The sequence below is a fragment of the Lepidochelys kempii genome, chromosome 1 (assembly GCF_965140285.1).
Source record: "Lepidochelys kempii isolate rLepKem1 chromosome 1, rLepKem1.hap1, whole genome shotgun sequence".
Lineage (NCBI taxonomy): Eukaryota > Metazoa > Chordata > Testudines > Cheloniidae > Lepidochelys > Lepidochelys kempii.
The window spans coordinates 158,269,218-158,282,471 of record NC_136380.1 but is presented as its reverse complement, the minus strand read 5'-3'; the positions used below and the strand labels follow the sequence as shown (position 1 = coordinate 158,282,471).

The 13,254-nt window shown below is 47.3% G+C and overlaps 1 protein-coding gene across 1 annotated transcript in view; it reads right to left on the bottom strand.

Annotated features, from left to right (window-relative positions):
* LOC140917186 (cystathionine beta-synthase) overlaps window positions 1-13,254 on the bottom strand; it is a 50,089-nt gene that overhangs the window by 19,211 nt on the left and 17,624 nt on the right. The window contains exons 3-6 of the mRNA XM_078851229.1: window positions 8,304-8,438; window positions 4,406-4,485; window positions 3,029-3,160; window positions 1,178-1,247 (exon numbers count right to left, since the gene is read on the bottom strand). Of these exons, the coding sequence (XP_078707355.1) occupies window positions 1,178-1,247; window positions 3,029-3,160; window positions 4,406-4,485; window positions 8,304-8,438 (417 nt within the window). The remainder of the gene's footprint in view (window positions 1-1,177; window positions 1,248-3,028; window positions 3,161-4,405; window positions 4,486-8,303; window positions 8,439-13,254) is intronic.

Here is a 13,254-nt window from a genome sequence, read left to right as displayed (position 1 = left end):
TCCCTGCCCCTATTGGTCCCCTTTTCCAAATCTGCACCCTGGCCCTGCCTCCTCTCCTGAGCGCGCCGCGTTCCCCCCTCCCCCCTCCTTCACGAAGCTGTTTCCCTCACAAGCACTGGCAGGGAGCAAGGAGAAGCAGGACCCAGCGGCACGCTCGGGGAGGAGGCGGAGGCGGAGGCGAAGGTGAGCTGGGGCGGGGGTGGGGGGGGGGAGGGGACAGCAATTATTTCAGGGCCTAGAGGCGGCAAAATCTTTAATCCGCCACTGGGTGGAAGTGAGAGTAGACTCAGGCCCTGCGAGTTTTAGGCTGTAACTACACTGGCAAAAATGAGACATAATTCATTACTGGTTGCTGCCAGGGCTAGCAATGGGTGCACAATATAGTATAGGCAGGGCTCAGGCTTTCTTGCCAGCATTGTCAGCTAACCTTGTTAAAACACCTGAGCCCTGTGTTCACTATGCCTTTCACTCTTTCTACCACTGGGGATGGGTTCCATTTTTCCCATCTAGACAAGGACTGAAATTCTTTTATTGCCTATTCCAGCCACCAAATTAAGATGGATCAGTCTCTGCAGCTCTCGCAAAGTTCTGATCCATTTTAATTTACTAATGACTTTGCTGGATCAGCTACAGTGCGCCGATTACTCATATGGAGTGATATTCCCAGGGAGGCCTCTTGACCCATTTAGTGCTTTCAACTAACGCATTACAGTGATGCCACAACTGCAGGTAGATGGCCACCTTCACTGTGCCACCCAGCACTGTGTCATGTCCCTACGTTCCCCAGGCCATGGTGTCACAGCTGACAGCAGCAGAGGCAAGAGAGAGGAGACTGCTGGTTAGCCATTCTCCATGAGGAACCCACTACTTTGTAATTTGCTTCCTCCAGGGTCCAAATTAGCCCAACTGTGTTGCAAGGCTCATCTCTTTCCCGAGGCTTTTGAAAATGGAGGGGAATTGTAATAACAAGGGTGGGGAATTGTTCAAGGGGGAGGGAGGTCATCCCAAATCGCTGCGCTCAGGGGTTATTTAAAGTTATGTCAAGGATGCCTGTAACTTACCAAGTCCCTTTTTAGCTTTTCTACACATTTAAATAAATAAGACCATAAAGTAACATAACCCTCCCTCAGAAGGACATGGCATGTGCAATCCATGGCCGAGATAGAACAAACAGGACCTTCGCACTGCTCCAGGATCTCCTCAGCGGTGGTGTCATAATGAGCCATCGGGTTGCCGGGATTTCGGTACTGTTTATTACAACAGAGAACAGTGTATGTTACGGTTAACAGTGAGGGTCAGACACTGAACTAAGAACTGCTACAGAGGTGTTTTACTCAAGGCATAAAAAGCCCCCTCCGTGTCCTGCGCAACACTGTGCCACAATCCAAGTAGGCCAGGGAGAGAGTCCTCGTAGTCTAGTAACTTGATGTCTTGGGCTTTAGGGAGGTACTGCAGTGTGTGGTATGTTTTCCAGTGAGGAGCTAAACAGAAGGACAGGAATGTTGTCCCCAGCTATGCCCCTAAACCCAACCCCATGCCCCCATGGAAGACACAGGCTGATAGAAAACCAGGTGTTGGCAATGCTGTTGGATGGGCACATCCCTTCATGACTGAACACAAAACAGACATAGCCTGATGAAGACTGGCAAGAGGGGGAGCTGCCTGAGGGTATGGAAGGGAGCTGTAGTGTCTGAGCAAGGGAATTCTGGAGGCAACACACCGGCGGAGATCAGAAACGGGCATGAAGTGGAAACTATGTTCCTAGGAGTGCTGTGACACTATCGAACAGATGTTTGTGCCTCCCCTCAGTGTTGATCCCTTGCCACTGTTGGGTGTTCATGGGGGTGAAAGGGCATGACCACTATGCCCCACTCAGACATATTCCTTCTGGGACAGAGTATGCTGCTGCCACCCTGTCTTGTGCTTCCAGAGGACAAGTGCTCCTAGCTGCCTCCCAGGCGGCAGGGCTAGGGGGTGAGGGGAATGAAGGAGCTCCCAGAACTCTGAGCCCTGCAGTTGGTGGAGGGCTGCTGGCATGGGTGTTTCTAGTTCAGTGGTGCCAACTCTTGTGATGTTTGGTGCTTTTCTTAAAGCTCCAGCTCCTGGAGGCCAGCGATTCCCTGAGAAACTCAGCTTCCATTTTTTTTAAAAGTAAGCTTTTAATCCACGTGGTTGCAGAGAAAAACCTGCAAATGTGACGAGAGTGCACCCAAAAAGCTCATAATCCCCCAGCAAAGAAACTCCCCTCTGCCTCCATGTATTATTACTTTTTGTTGTTGTTTTAAAAAATCTCCTGATTTTTCAGCACAGTGAGTCATCAGGTAGCCCAGGAGCAGAACTCAGAAGTGCCTGACTGCCAGTTCCAAGCTCAGGCCTCGACAAGCCCATGCTGCTGCCTCAAGGAAGCTCATTCGCAGAGACTGTAGAAAGGTCAATGATCCTCTAAGCAAGAAGACTAAACTAATCTGTCCCTCCCTATGGTGAGCCCTGTGGCAGGAACGTACCAGCCAATAGCAAGTGATCCTTATATGTACGTGTCAATGTGTGGGGCAAAGAGGGACGGGCTCAGATTACCACTGCCCATTCTGTAGCAGGGGTTACTATAAGCGGTTTGTTTGATCTTCACTGTGAGCCTATTTATATATACACAACATACTTTTTTCCAGTGCTGCCAGTCAGGAACCTTTCTCAAGCATAAAAATGTACTTTAAAGTGGTCGTAAAACACTCTCCAGACAGAACAGGATCAAATTGTGCTCAAACCCCCAAAACTTTGCCACAAGTTCCACAGTCTCTGAATATGCCTCTTATTTTGGTTTTGCAGTCCAGTGTTTCAAGGAAGAGAAGTCAAGTCACATGTGCCCTAAAAATGAGCATCAGTGTCTGGGAGAAGAAATGCAGTGGCAAGAAGTGCCACAATGGCGCTGAGTATCTTACAGAGGTGTAGCAGAATGAGCGAGATGAGCAGACCTAGGCAATCCTGTACAATCCAGATTTAAAGAGAGAACCCAAAAAGTAATTGAATTTACCTGGTCCAGAATGTGGGAGTTCGGGATTTCATTTCTCAGCCTCTGAGCAACAGAAACATTAGACTCAGGGGAATCAAACTTGGTGCCTGGAGTCCTAACAATCTCAGAACCAAGAGCCCTTAGTATATCAACCTGTAAATCATAAATCAGACACAATAAAGCTGATCTCCTGTACTGCTGGTAATCTGAACCTATATATTCATGTTAGTGTCAAAAGCCAGACTGGGCTTTGCATTCATGAGACATTTAACATTTAGAGTGGTTTAGAGATACAATGTCTGATTCTCAGTCACACTCACTAATGCTCTTTTACATCATTTTGGCAGCATAATGGGCCTTTAAATTGGTTGGAAATGCCGCCTGAAAATATTCCTAAATTCAGAAGGCCTTCCCAGCCTGGCATAAGGATTCTAGCCTGGCCATGCTCCTAGCCTCTACAACGAAGTGGTAGCTGGGAGGCATGACCAGAATCAACTGCACTACTACTATTTGCTGGTTTCCAAGGGACATATGGAGCAAAGCATATCTTAGAGCACTCCCAAGGCTGCTCTAATGTACACCATGGACTGGGCAGCCCCAGCACAGATCCAGAATACAGGTAGAGCAAACTGGCCATAAGCACAGGAATGGAGTACCTGAGAATGAGTGTTTATCAACAGAGAGACACTGTTGTGTAGCGGTGAGAACAGGAGAGCTAGGTATTAGAGCTCTTCGTTTTCTGATCATTTGTTGGGTGGGTTATTACAGTTGGGCTGAGGAGGTGGTGTTTGATCCAGATTAGGTCTAGGTTAGGGTTGAGGTTTGAGCCAAGTCAGGGCTAGGATTCAGGTCTGAATTCAAAGGCACCAAAGTCTTGCAAACTGTTATTGTGAGATTTTTGCCCCAAATGGAGGAACTCTCACAAGATCATGTGAAATTTCTGCCATCTTGATGGGGTTTCTGATTAATACTCCTATGAGGTAACTATAAATATCTTCAGTTTACATAGAGGGAAATGGACAGAGAGGTTAAGTGACTTGCCAAAAGTCACACAAGAAGTTAGCAGCAGAACTGGAAATGGAACCAAGGAGCCCTGCATACCTTTCCTTTGCTCTAACCATCACACACCCCCATAGACGCAAAATTGCATCATCTCTGTGCAGAAATGTACCATATTTGGTTAATATATTGCACCAGCTGCATAGCTGACACCAGATAATCAGTCAGATTATCATTGGCTGCTTCATTGTCCAGAGAACTCTTCTGAATAACTACAAAGATATGCCATTACTTGTAACTAGGATTGTTACCCTATATAGGAAAGGGTTCACTAGTTCTAAAGAGAGAGAACTTTCCCCATTCCCAGGATTTTAGTGTAATACCATAAAGGACTCTGACCTTCTCCATGCTCATTTTCTCTGGCAACACAATGATGCTGCGGTAGCCTTTCACTGCAGCAACGAGGGCCAGTCCGATTCCTAGGCAGTGGGGGAGGAAAGGGAATTATTCAGTGACAGCATTTGGAAAGGTCAACTGACAGTCACAGTCTCCTGCAAGTCCTGTGTTAATCTGGTAAATGCAGCTCCTGAATTTGCACGTAAAAGCTAAATAGCAATGTACCATCTTAGACTTTTTGCATGCTCTCTGACAGTCCTAGTGTAGGAGGATGTTCTAATTTGAGAGTTTACTTGTAATTAAGTCTCTGTGTCCCTGAGAACTGGGGAAGAGCAATATATTTTCACAGCATACAAACTGAAGGGACTGGAAAGGCTCAGAAGCATTTTTCTACACTTAGCAACGCACCGATCTCTTGTTTTCCCACATGTGTCGTTTCACACAGAAAAGATATAATTACGCTTAGACAGCTCTCTGTTCTCCTCAGGACTGCTTAATGCCCCCCGCCCCCAGCAGGCTAACGTGTGGGACAAAGCTGCACATGTGCCAGCCTCACTCCATGGCTCGTTGGCAAAGTGTATCTGTGCTCTAATTTCACTTGGAATGACTGACTGAGCCAGCTGTTCCCATGCTGGATGGGGAAGGTAAATGATGCACAGGGCATGCGTGAAACATTGCTTCTGTACTAGGACGTGCTGTCGAAAATGTCTGCAATACACGCAGGAGTTAAATGCAGCCTGCCAGAGGATTGGTAGAAATTGCTTTAGTATTAGAGCTAGATCAAATGGTCAGATAACAAAAAGCAAAGAAATTCCACTGTAGGCCCCTACTCTGAGCTCAATCATGCCATTCAGGCACAGCCTAGTGTTGGAAGCGGTGTGGAGTCACACGACCCCTAGGCAAGTACAAGGAGGAATGCTGCCTCGGGGGTGCAGAATTCCTTCCTGAGCCCTGTGGCATCTACGCCCTTGTATAGGGTGCAGTTTAATCCTCCTCAGCTATGCTGGTCTTGTTTGACCTGCTACTGCGAGGGGGTGTGGGGAGACAGACCCATAGCCCTAGCTGCTTGGGGGTCCTGCACGCACCAGGAAAATAGGAAGGGTGCAGCCCCGGCCAGTTGCACCTGCTTCTTGTGCAAGCTACAGAATGGGGAAAAGCTCCTGCACCTTCTCTCCCAACCATGAACTGGCCCTAGCTTGTTCCTGGCCAGCTAAGACTAAGTAAGGCAGATATGGGAGAAGCAATGATATATTTGTAGGCTTGGCAACATTAAATTTTCATTTGTTTTGTCATTGTGACCGATCATATTGATGTTTATTTTTAAGCATTTTTAAAGATTTTTAGCCATTTAAACGATCAAAGTTGTGGACTGTTGTGGGGGCAGGGTAAGAGAATGATTTAATGACAATAGACACCGAGGTTCAAAAAGTTAAAGCTTTCTAGCCGTTAAAACACAAACTGTCCACATCGCCCGCCAAAATATACAATGCAAAGAGCTTTCAACCGTCAAATCCCACCTGCTTTTACTATTCATTCACTTGTCCATTTGTAATAAGCCTGTTTCAAAAGTCCCAGGTCATTGGATTTTGCCTCTAATTAAGTCTCAAGCAGCATTTTTCTTACTTTGCCTGTCTGTAAATTTTGATTATCAGTGATGGAAATATTTTCCCATTGGTTTGCGTGTGTGCACGCAGTGAAATCAATATTTACTGACATTTCTAATCCTTCCAAGCCTATTTATTTGCTGGGGGAAGTCAGGGAAATTCCTCTGTGGAAACTTGCTCTAGCTATTCGATAACCTCGCAGCCAGGAAATGTGCTTTACGTGTGCAGCTCCTCTCAATCTTGTTGTTAGATGCATTGTTGTTTGCGAACTACCCAATATTACCACACACTGGCTCTGCAGCTTTGACACCTTGGTGCAGTTTTAACCCACCTAGGAATTTTGGTACTAAATCACCCCTGAGATCTTACTTCCTCTGGTGTGATGCGACAGCTAGGCACAGTTTGGGATGGGGTGGGTGAGTTGAGGACAGAGACAGCGTTATAAGGACAGAGGCTAATTTCCAGACTAAAACACGTATAACAATGTAACACACATGCCTGCAGCTACACATCAGGCCAGGAGGTAAGTTTTCTTAATCAAACTTTCCCAGCAAACATGAATACATCAGCAACAGATGGGGTCAATGGGCACTGGAAAAGGGTGTAACGGGCTGGATCATGGAAACCCCCGTGGGGCTGCCACCTGATGTGCCAAGACTACTTCTGCCCCTGCTTTCCCTGCCAGCTTGGGACTCCAGCACCCTGTCTTGTTGAACCAGACATGCCAGTCTGTTCCAACACAGACCCAGAGTCTGAACCACATGCCCCAAAGCTGCAGACTAACTGAAAGCAACTTAAGAAGTGTTCCTGTCTTTAACACTCAGATGCTCAACCCCCAATGGGGTCCAAACCCCAAATAAATCTGTTTTACCCTGTATAAAGCTTATACAGGGTAAACTCATAAATTGTTCACCCTCTATGACACTGATAGAGAGATATGCACAGCTGTTTCCTCCTCCCACCCCCCCAGGTATTAATACTTACTCTGGGTTAATTAGTAAGTAAAAGGTGATTTTATTAAATACAGAAAGTAGGATTTAAGTGGCTTCAAGTAATAGCAGACAGAACAAAGTGAATTACCAAGCAAAATAAAATAAAGCATGCAAGTCTAAGTCTAGTACAGTAATAAAACTGAATACAGATAAAATCTCACCCTCAGAGATGTTTCAATAAGTTTCTTTCACAGACCGGACACCTTCCTGGTCTGGGCACAATCCTTTCCCCTGGTACAGCCCTTGTTCCAGCTCAGGTGGTAGCTAGGGGATTTCTCATGATGGCTGCCCCTTTTGTTCTGTTCCACCCACTTATATACTTTTGCATAAGGCGTGAATCCTTTATCCCTCTCTGGGTTCCCACCCCTCCTTCTGAATGGAAAAACACCAGGTTAAAGATGGATTCCAGTTCAGGTGACATGATCACATGTCACTATAAGACTTCATTACCCATTTGCCAGCACACCGGTATACAGGAAGACTTACAAGTAAAACAGATTTCAGAGTAACAGCCATGTTAGTCTGTATTCGCAAAAAGAAAAGGAGGACTTGTGGCACCTTAGAGACTAACCAATTTATTTGAGCATAAGCTTTCGTGAGCTACAGCTCACTTCATCGGATGCATACTGTGGAAACTGCAGAAGACATTATATACACAGAGACCATGAAACAATACCTCCTCCCATCCCACTCTCCTGCTGGTAATAGCTTATCTAAAGTGATCACTCTCCTTACAATGTGTATGATAATCAAGTTGGGCCATTTCCAGCACAAATCCAAGTTTTCTCACCCCCCAGCCCCCCTCCAAAAACCACACACACAAAACAGAGTAATCTGCAGGCAATTGTCCTGGTTAATGGGAGCCATCAAGATCCCAAACCACCATTAATGACCCACACTTTGCATAATTACAATAGGCCCTCAGAGTTATATTTCATATTTCTAGTTTCAGATACAAGAGTGATACATTTATACAAATAGTATGACTACACTCAGTAGATTATAAGCTTTGTAACGATACCTTACAAGAGCCCTTTTGCATGAAGCATATTCCAGTTACATTATATTCACACTCATTAGCATATTTTCATAAAAACATATAGAGTGTAACATCACAAAGGGAAAACTTCTTTTAACAGAAAAGGTTTAGCAAGCCTCATTTCCCCTCTTCATTGTAGTAGGAGCTGAAAGGCTCCAAAAGCTTCCATCCCATCCCCTCCTATGTGTCCCACTCAAAAATATCAGGCCATCATTCTATTCCATAACCATGCTGTCCAAATGCAGGGCCACAAATCCAGTTCCTACCTGTGTTTCCTGATGTTGGCTCAATGAGCGTGTCTCCGGGTTTTATGATCCCAGCTCTTTCGGCATCCTCCACCATCCTCAGGGCGATTCGATCCTTCACGCTCCCCCCAGCATTGAAGTACTCGCACTTTGCCACTAAAATTTGAAGGGGAGCCCAAATTACAGATGAGCCCAAATCCAACTCACCTGCATACAGTTTTATCCCTGCTATCAAATATGCTAAAACCATCACTACAGAGTGACTTTCTACACAGAGAAACGTATCAGTTCTTCTCAGATTCTCACCATTCACCCCTCACTAAGAACACCAAAAATAATAATAAATAATAATAATATGTCATTGTAATTAACCACTAGCAAACTCCCAAACCCACCATTATCTGTAGCATTAGTCTATAGTATAAGGGCTAGGTACATAAGAGATGGAATGAAGAGATATTGTTTGTTTTACATTTTAATAGCATTTGTTATTCAGTAAAATTCAAGTCAATAAAGAATAACAAGTTCTACTACCAAGTGCCAGATTTCTAAGTCTGTTTTATGAGCTATCAGTCCTCCCATTTCTGGACACAAGAGGATTGCCAGGTTGGGTCACACAATCATAAAGTGGGTGTTTCTCCTTCCTCTGAGGCATCCAACAGCAGCCAGTGTCAGAGATGGAAGAAGTGAGTGCACGGCTCATGGTTAAGGCAATGACTTAGTCATGGGTATTTTTAGTAAAAGTCAGACTATGACTAAATCTTAGCTGCCCTGGCCCTGCAGCCCCTGCTGCTCTGGAGGGCCACCCAGAGTGCCGCTGCTCTGGGGGTCCCTGGGGCACTGCTGCACTGGAGGAGCCTGGGTCCAGCCCCATCGACCACTGCTCTGGGGGGCCCCAGGGCCAGATGCTTGAGGCCACCGAGCACCGGCTACTCCGGCCACCCCTGGGGCCACGCTCCGGTTGCTGCTCCGCCACCCCAGGACAGCTGCTCAGGCAGTCCCGAGGGCCAGCCACACCAGCTGCTGCTAGGGCAGTCTCTGAGGCCAGCTGCCCAGGGCCGCCAAGCAGCAGTCGGTGCGGCTGTTCCCAGGGCCACTCCAGCAGTGGCCCATCTGGCTAGCTGTGGGGCCACCTGAGCAACTGACTCTGGCACTGGCTGGGCCCGGGGCTGCCTAAGCAGCTGGCTCCAGGGCCAGTTGCTCGGGTGGCCCTGGCGTCAGCCACACTGGCCACTGCAGCTACAGAATTTCATGGAGGCCATAGAAAGTCACAGAATCCGTGACTTCCACGACCTCTGTTGCAAACTCACAGCCTTAATCATTGGCCTTTTCTGGTGCAGCAGTTCCTGTATTGTTGTAGATTTATAAAGATGTAGAACTTTGAAAGTAACTTTTTGTGCTGTTTTTCTAAGCTACCTAATGAAATAAATAATTATCATTGGGCCAGATTCTCATACGCTTACTCTTTTTGTGTAGTACCTCTGAGCTGGTTCATGCTCCCTTTGAAGCCAATGTTTTGACATTGGCTTCAATTAGAGCAGGGTTGGGACCTTACTCCACAAGAGGTCCTGCTGAAGTCCATGGGGCCGGGACAACTTTTGGAGTAAATTACTACTCAGGGAGACGAGGGGTAACAGAACCTGGCCCTGTTTGTTGAAGCCCAACAGCTGAGCTCAGGCTGAACAGAACAGGGAGGAGACAGGGTGGACTTTACAATCTAAGAGCCAGTTTGTGTCACCCTAACCCACGCTGAGTTGTTAGAACCATACGCTGCAAGGAACGCCCTTATGAAAACAAATCAGCAGATAATGTACTTTCAGGGTTTAAATTTTATGAGGTAAATTGCCAAAATCAGGCTACAGGGACATTTCAAAAGGCAAACATGACTATTTTTAGTCATTCCCACAGCATTGTTATCCCCTTGTTCACACCAGTTACTGCACAAGTTTATTTTGCAGTATACTTTGTGCTGATTGACAGGTGTTATAAAAGAAAACGTAAGGCCACTCATATAACTTATGTTTCCTTTCCAGTCCTGCACCTGCTGGGGAGACAACATCCTGGTAAATAGCAGCACTGCATATCTTCCTGGTTTGCCCACTGCCTTTTTGAACAAGCCCCTCTTGTGTCTCCTGGGGACATGCCTCCTGGTAACAACCTCCAGGTATGGGCAGCCTGCAGAGGTGCACAAGCAATTAATAATCTGCCCCTGTTGCCTGCCCTCCCTCCACCCCCACAACACCAACTCACCCAGCCTTTATACAGAGGGCCTATACCAGGGGAAAGGTACACTGGAAAACGTCTTACCTTGAAATGAACCTCAGAGTGGGAAGAGCAGATGGGAATGGGACTCCACAATTGGGAGAAAACAAACATTTATTCCTTGTTAACACGGAGACAAGCCACAGGACAATAACTACCTGTGTTTTTTCTGATTTCCCTTAGCACTTGCAATGCTACAGCCTGCACGTACAGGGGCCTTATCACCTGCTGAAAGACTAGCAATCCTCCAAGCGAAGCAAAAGAGGCAGCTCAGGGACCGTAGTGACAGTATCCCAATACAGGGTTATGAAGGCAGAGGTGTGAAGGGATGGTTTCCTGAAGCATTCATAAAGAATCAGAATGGAATGCATGGTCCTGCAAAGGGACCTGATGCACATGATGCATGCCCTCTGTTATTTTTTTATTCAAGTGGTGTTATTTATTAACTATGTCATTTGCTGGATCATGTGAGACAATGAGACATGGAATATGTTGGCCAGAGAGAGTACAAGACCTAGTAATCCCAGCACAAAGATGAGGAAGACCTAGAAAAAGGTGGTTTGAGACTCTGAAGGAGGACATGAAGAAAGTTTGTGTCAGCTTGGAAAACGCACTCAATAAGAATATTTGGGATGAAGAAAAAGAACCACCAACCCCAAATGATGGGACAAGGCAAAGAAGAAGCTAAAAAATTTCACTGGGGAACAACTCTCTTGCATCAATTAGAATATCTGTCCCATAGTATTAATCTATGTAATAAAATCCCAGGGTTGTCACTGTGCATGTGTGTCATTCTGAAGCCTAGCACGTCTGAGTCAGTGTGAAGCAATAGAAGCAGCTGCAAGCATGGTTGAGAGCTCTTTTTGTCCAGGATTTCACCAGGTTCAATCATCACTGAGATTGTCTGCTACTATCCAATTTTTAAGTTCTCAGGTGCTTTTCAGCGTTTTTACACACAACTATGAATTACCCCCATGCAACAGCACGGGCTTTCAGCTAGTTCCTCCTGAAATCAATGCACTTTTCAGTCATTTCTTTGGGTACAAAACATTCATTATCCACACTACCCCTGGCCTCAAAGTAGGAGCAAAACACTTCCCTGACTCTATTTCCCTAACCAGTTGGGGCATTTTGCAGAGGCGCTCCCTCCAGCTGTCCATAACAGTCAGAACGTCTCTCCATCTACTCCTCCCACCTCTCCGTTAGGCTCTCTCCCTTGCTCTCGCAGATGTGCAAAATGCAGCAAGCAGCTATCACACGCGGCATGTCATCCAGCCTTGCCATGAGACACCTCCACCTTCCCTTCAGTCTTTCAAATGCGCACACTGCTCTCATTTGGCAGCCACACACGATATAGTTAAAAGTCAACGTTTTTCTTGTCAAAGTGTCCCGTAAAAGGCTTCATAAGCCAGGGAGGCAGAGGGGAAAGCTGGGGCTCCCAGAATGGCAGGAGGAATCAACTTCACTAATGTCTATGGTATGCTGAGAGCAAAAGTTCCCTTTGCTCAATCCAGCAAACAGGCCTGGGTTTCTAAAGATCCTAGCATCATGGACCTTTCCAGACCACCTCATATTAATAGCTGTGAACCTTCCGCAGTGATCAGCCTGCCCTGGCAGCAATGAGACATATCCTTCCTGTTGATAAAGTCTTTGATGTGGTGTGGGGGGCAAAGAACAGTCCCTATATAGTTCAGGAACCCCATCTATGCGAAGCCATCAATAACTTCCTGTGCATTGCTGAGCTGTGTCACGCAGCGCGACAGCTCCCTCTGAACAGCACTGCAAAGCTCAATGGCAACAGACCCGACAGCTGATCTACCAGTGAACTGGCTAGCCACGGACCAGTGGCAATCAGGGGCGGCGAGCTCCCAGGTGGTGAGGGCCACTTACTTCTCCAGGCTGAGGGGATCTCTCATTTTGGGGTTCTTCTGCTGCAGCTCCGGGCTCTCCACAGGCCTCTCTAGGAAAGTAGCTGAAGTGCTACTGCCGGTCATCCCAGTTCTGAGCCTCCCTCTTGTCCCACCAGGCACCGCTAAGTCTTTGAGACCACAAAGGGCTTTCAGCCAAGTGAACCTGCTCCAGGAAAACGCCCTGCAGAAGTAACTACTTGAATTCATCCTTCTGCTCTTCCTTCACCTGTAGCCATACAGGCCAGGCATCCAAAGCCACCAAGCCAAACCCACCTGGCTGCACACCTGTCAAAGCACATACCTCATTCTGTTTGAATTAACGGCTGTCATGACCGTGGCGCTCAGGAGGGTGACCACCCATCCCGAGTTGGGCAGGACAGTCCTGAAATGCAGTGTTCGAGTCCCGGTCCCTGGCTGAATGACTCCCTGGGACACTGCTCTGTGCCTGCCTGAGACTCAGGGGCAGTACCAGCCTCTTCCCGGGGTGGGGTGGGGGGCTGAGAAAGGCCTTTGCCCCCCTGACCACGAGGCCGCACCCCCTGCTCCTCCTGTCCCCACCAAGGCCCTGGCCAGGCCAGAAGCCAGAGCTGGGCTGTGGTAAGAGCCACCCAGGGAGCCTGGGCCACTGTGGGGAGCCCCAGACTCTTCACCTGCCCTGCGTGGTGCATCCCAGGGGCGGGGACGCAGGCCAGGGGCCACTTTTGGGCATCCAGCCCGGGGCATGCAGGATCCAGGGTTCCCTACAGCAGTTTGTGCTCCCTGGGCGGCTCTTACCATGGCTAGGCTCCAGCTTCCAGCCT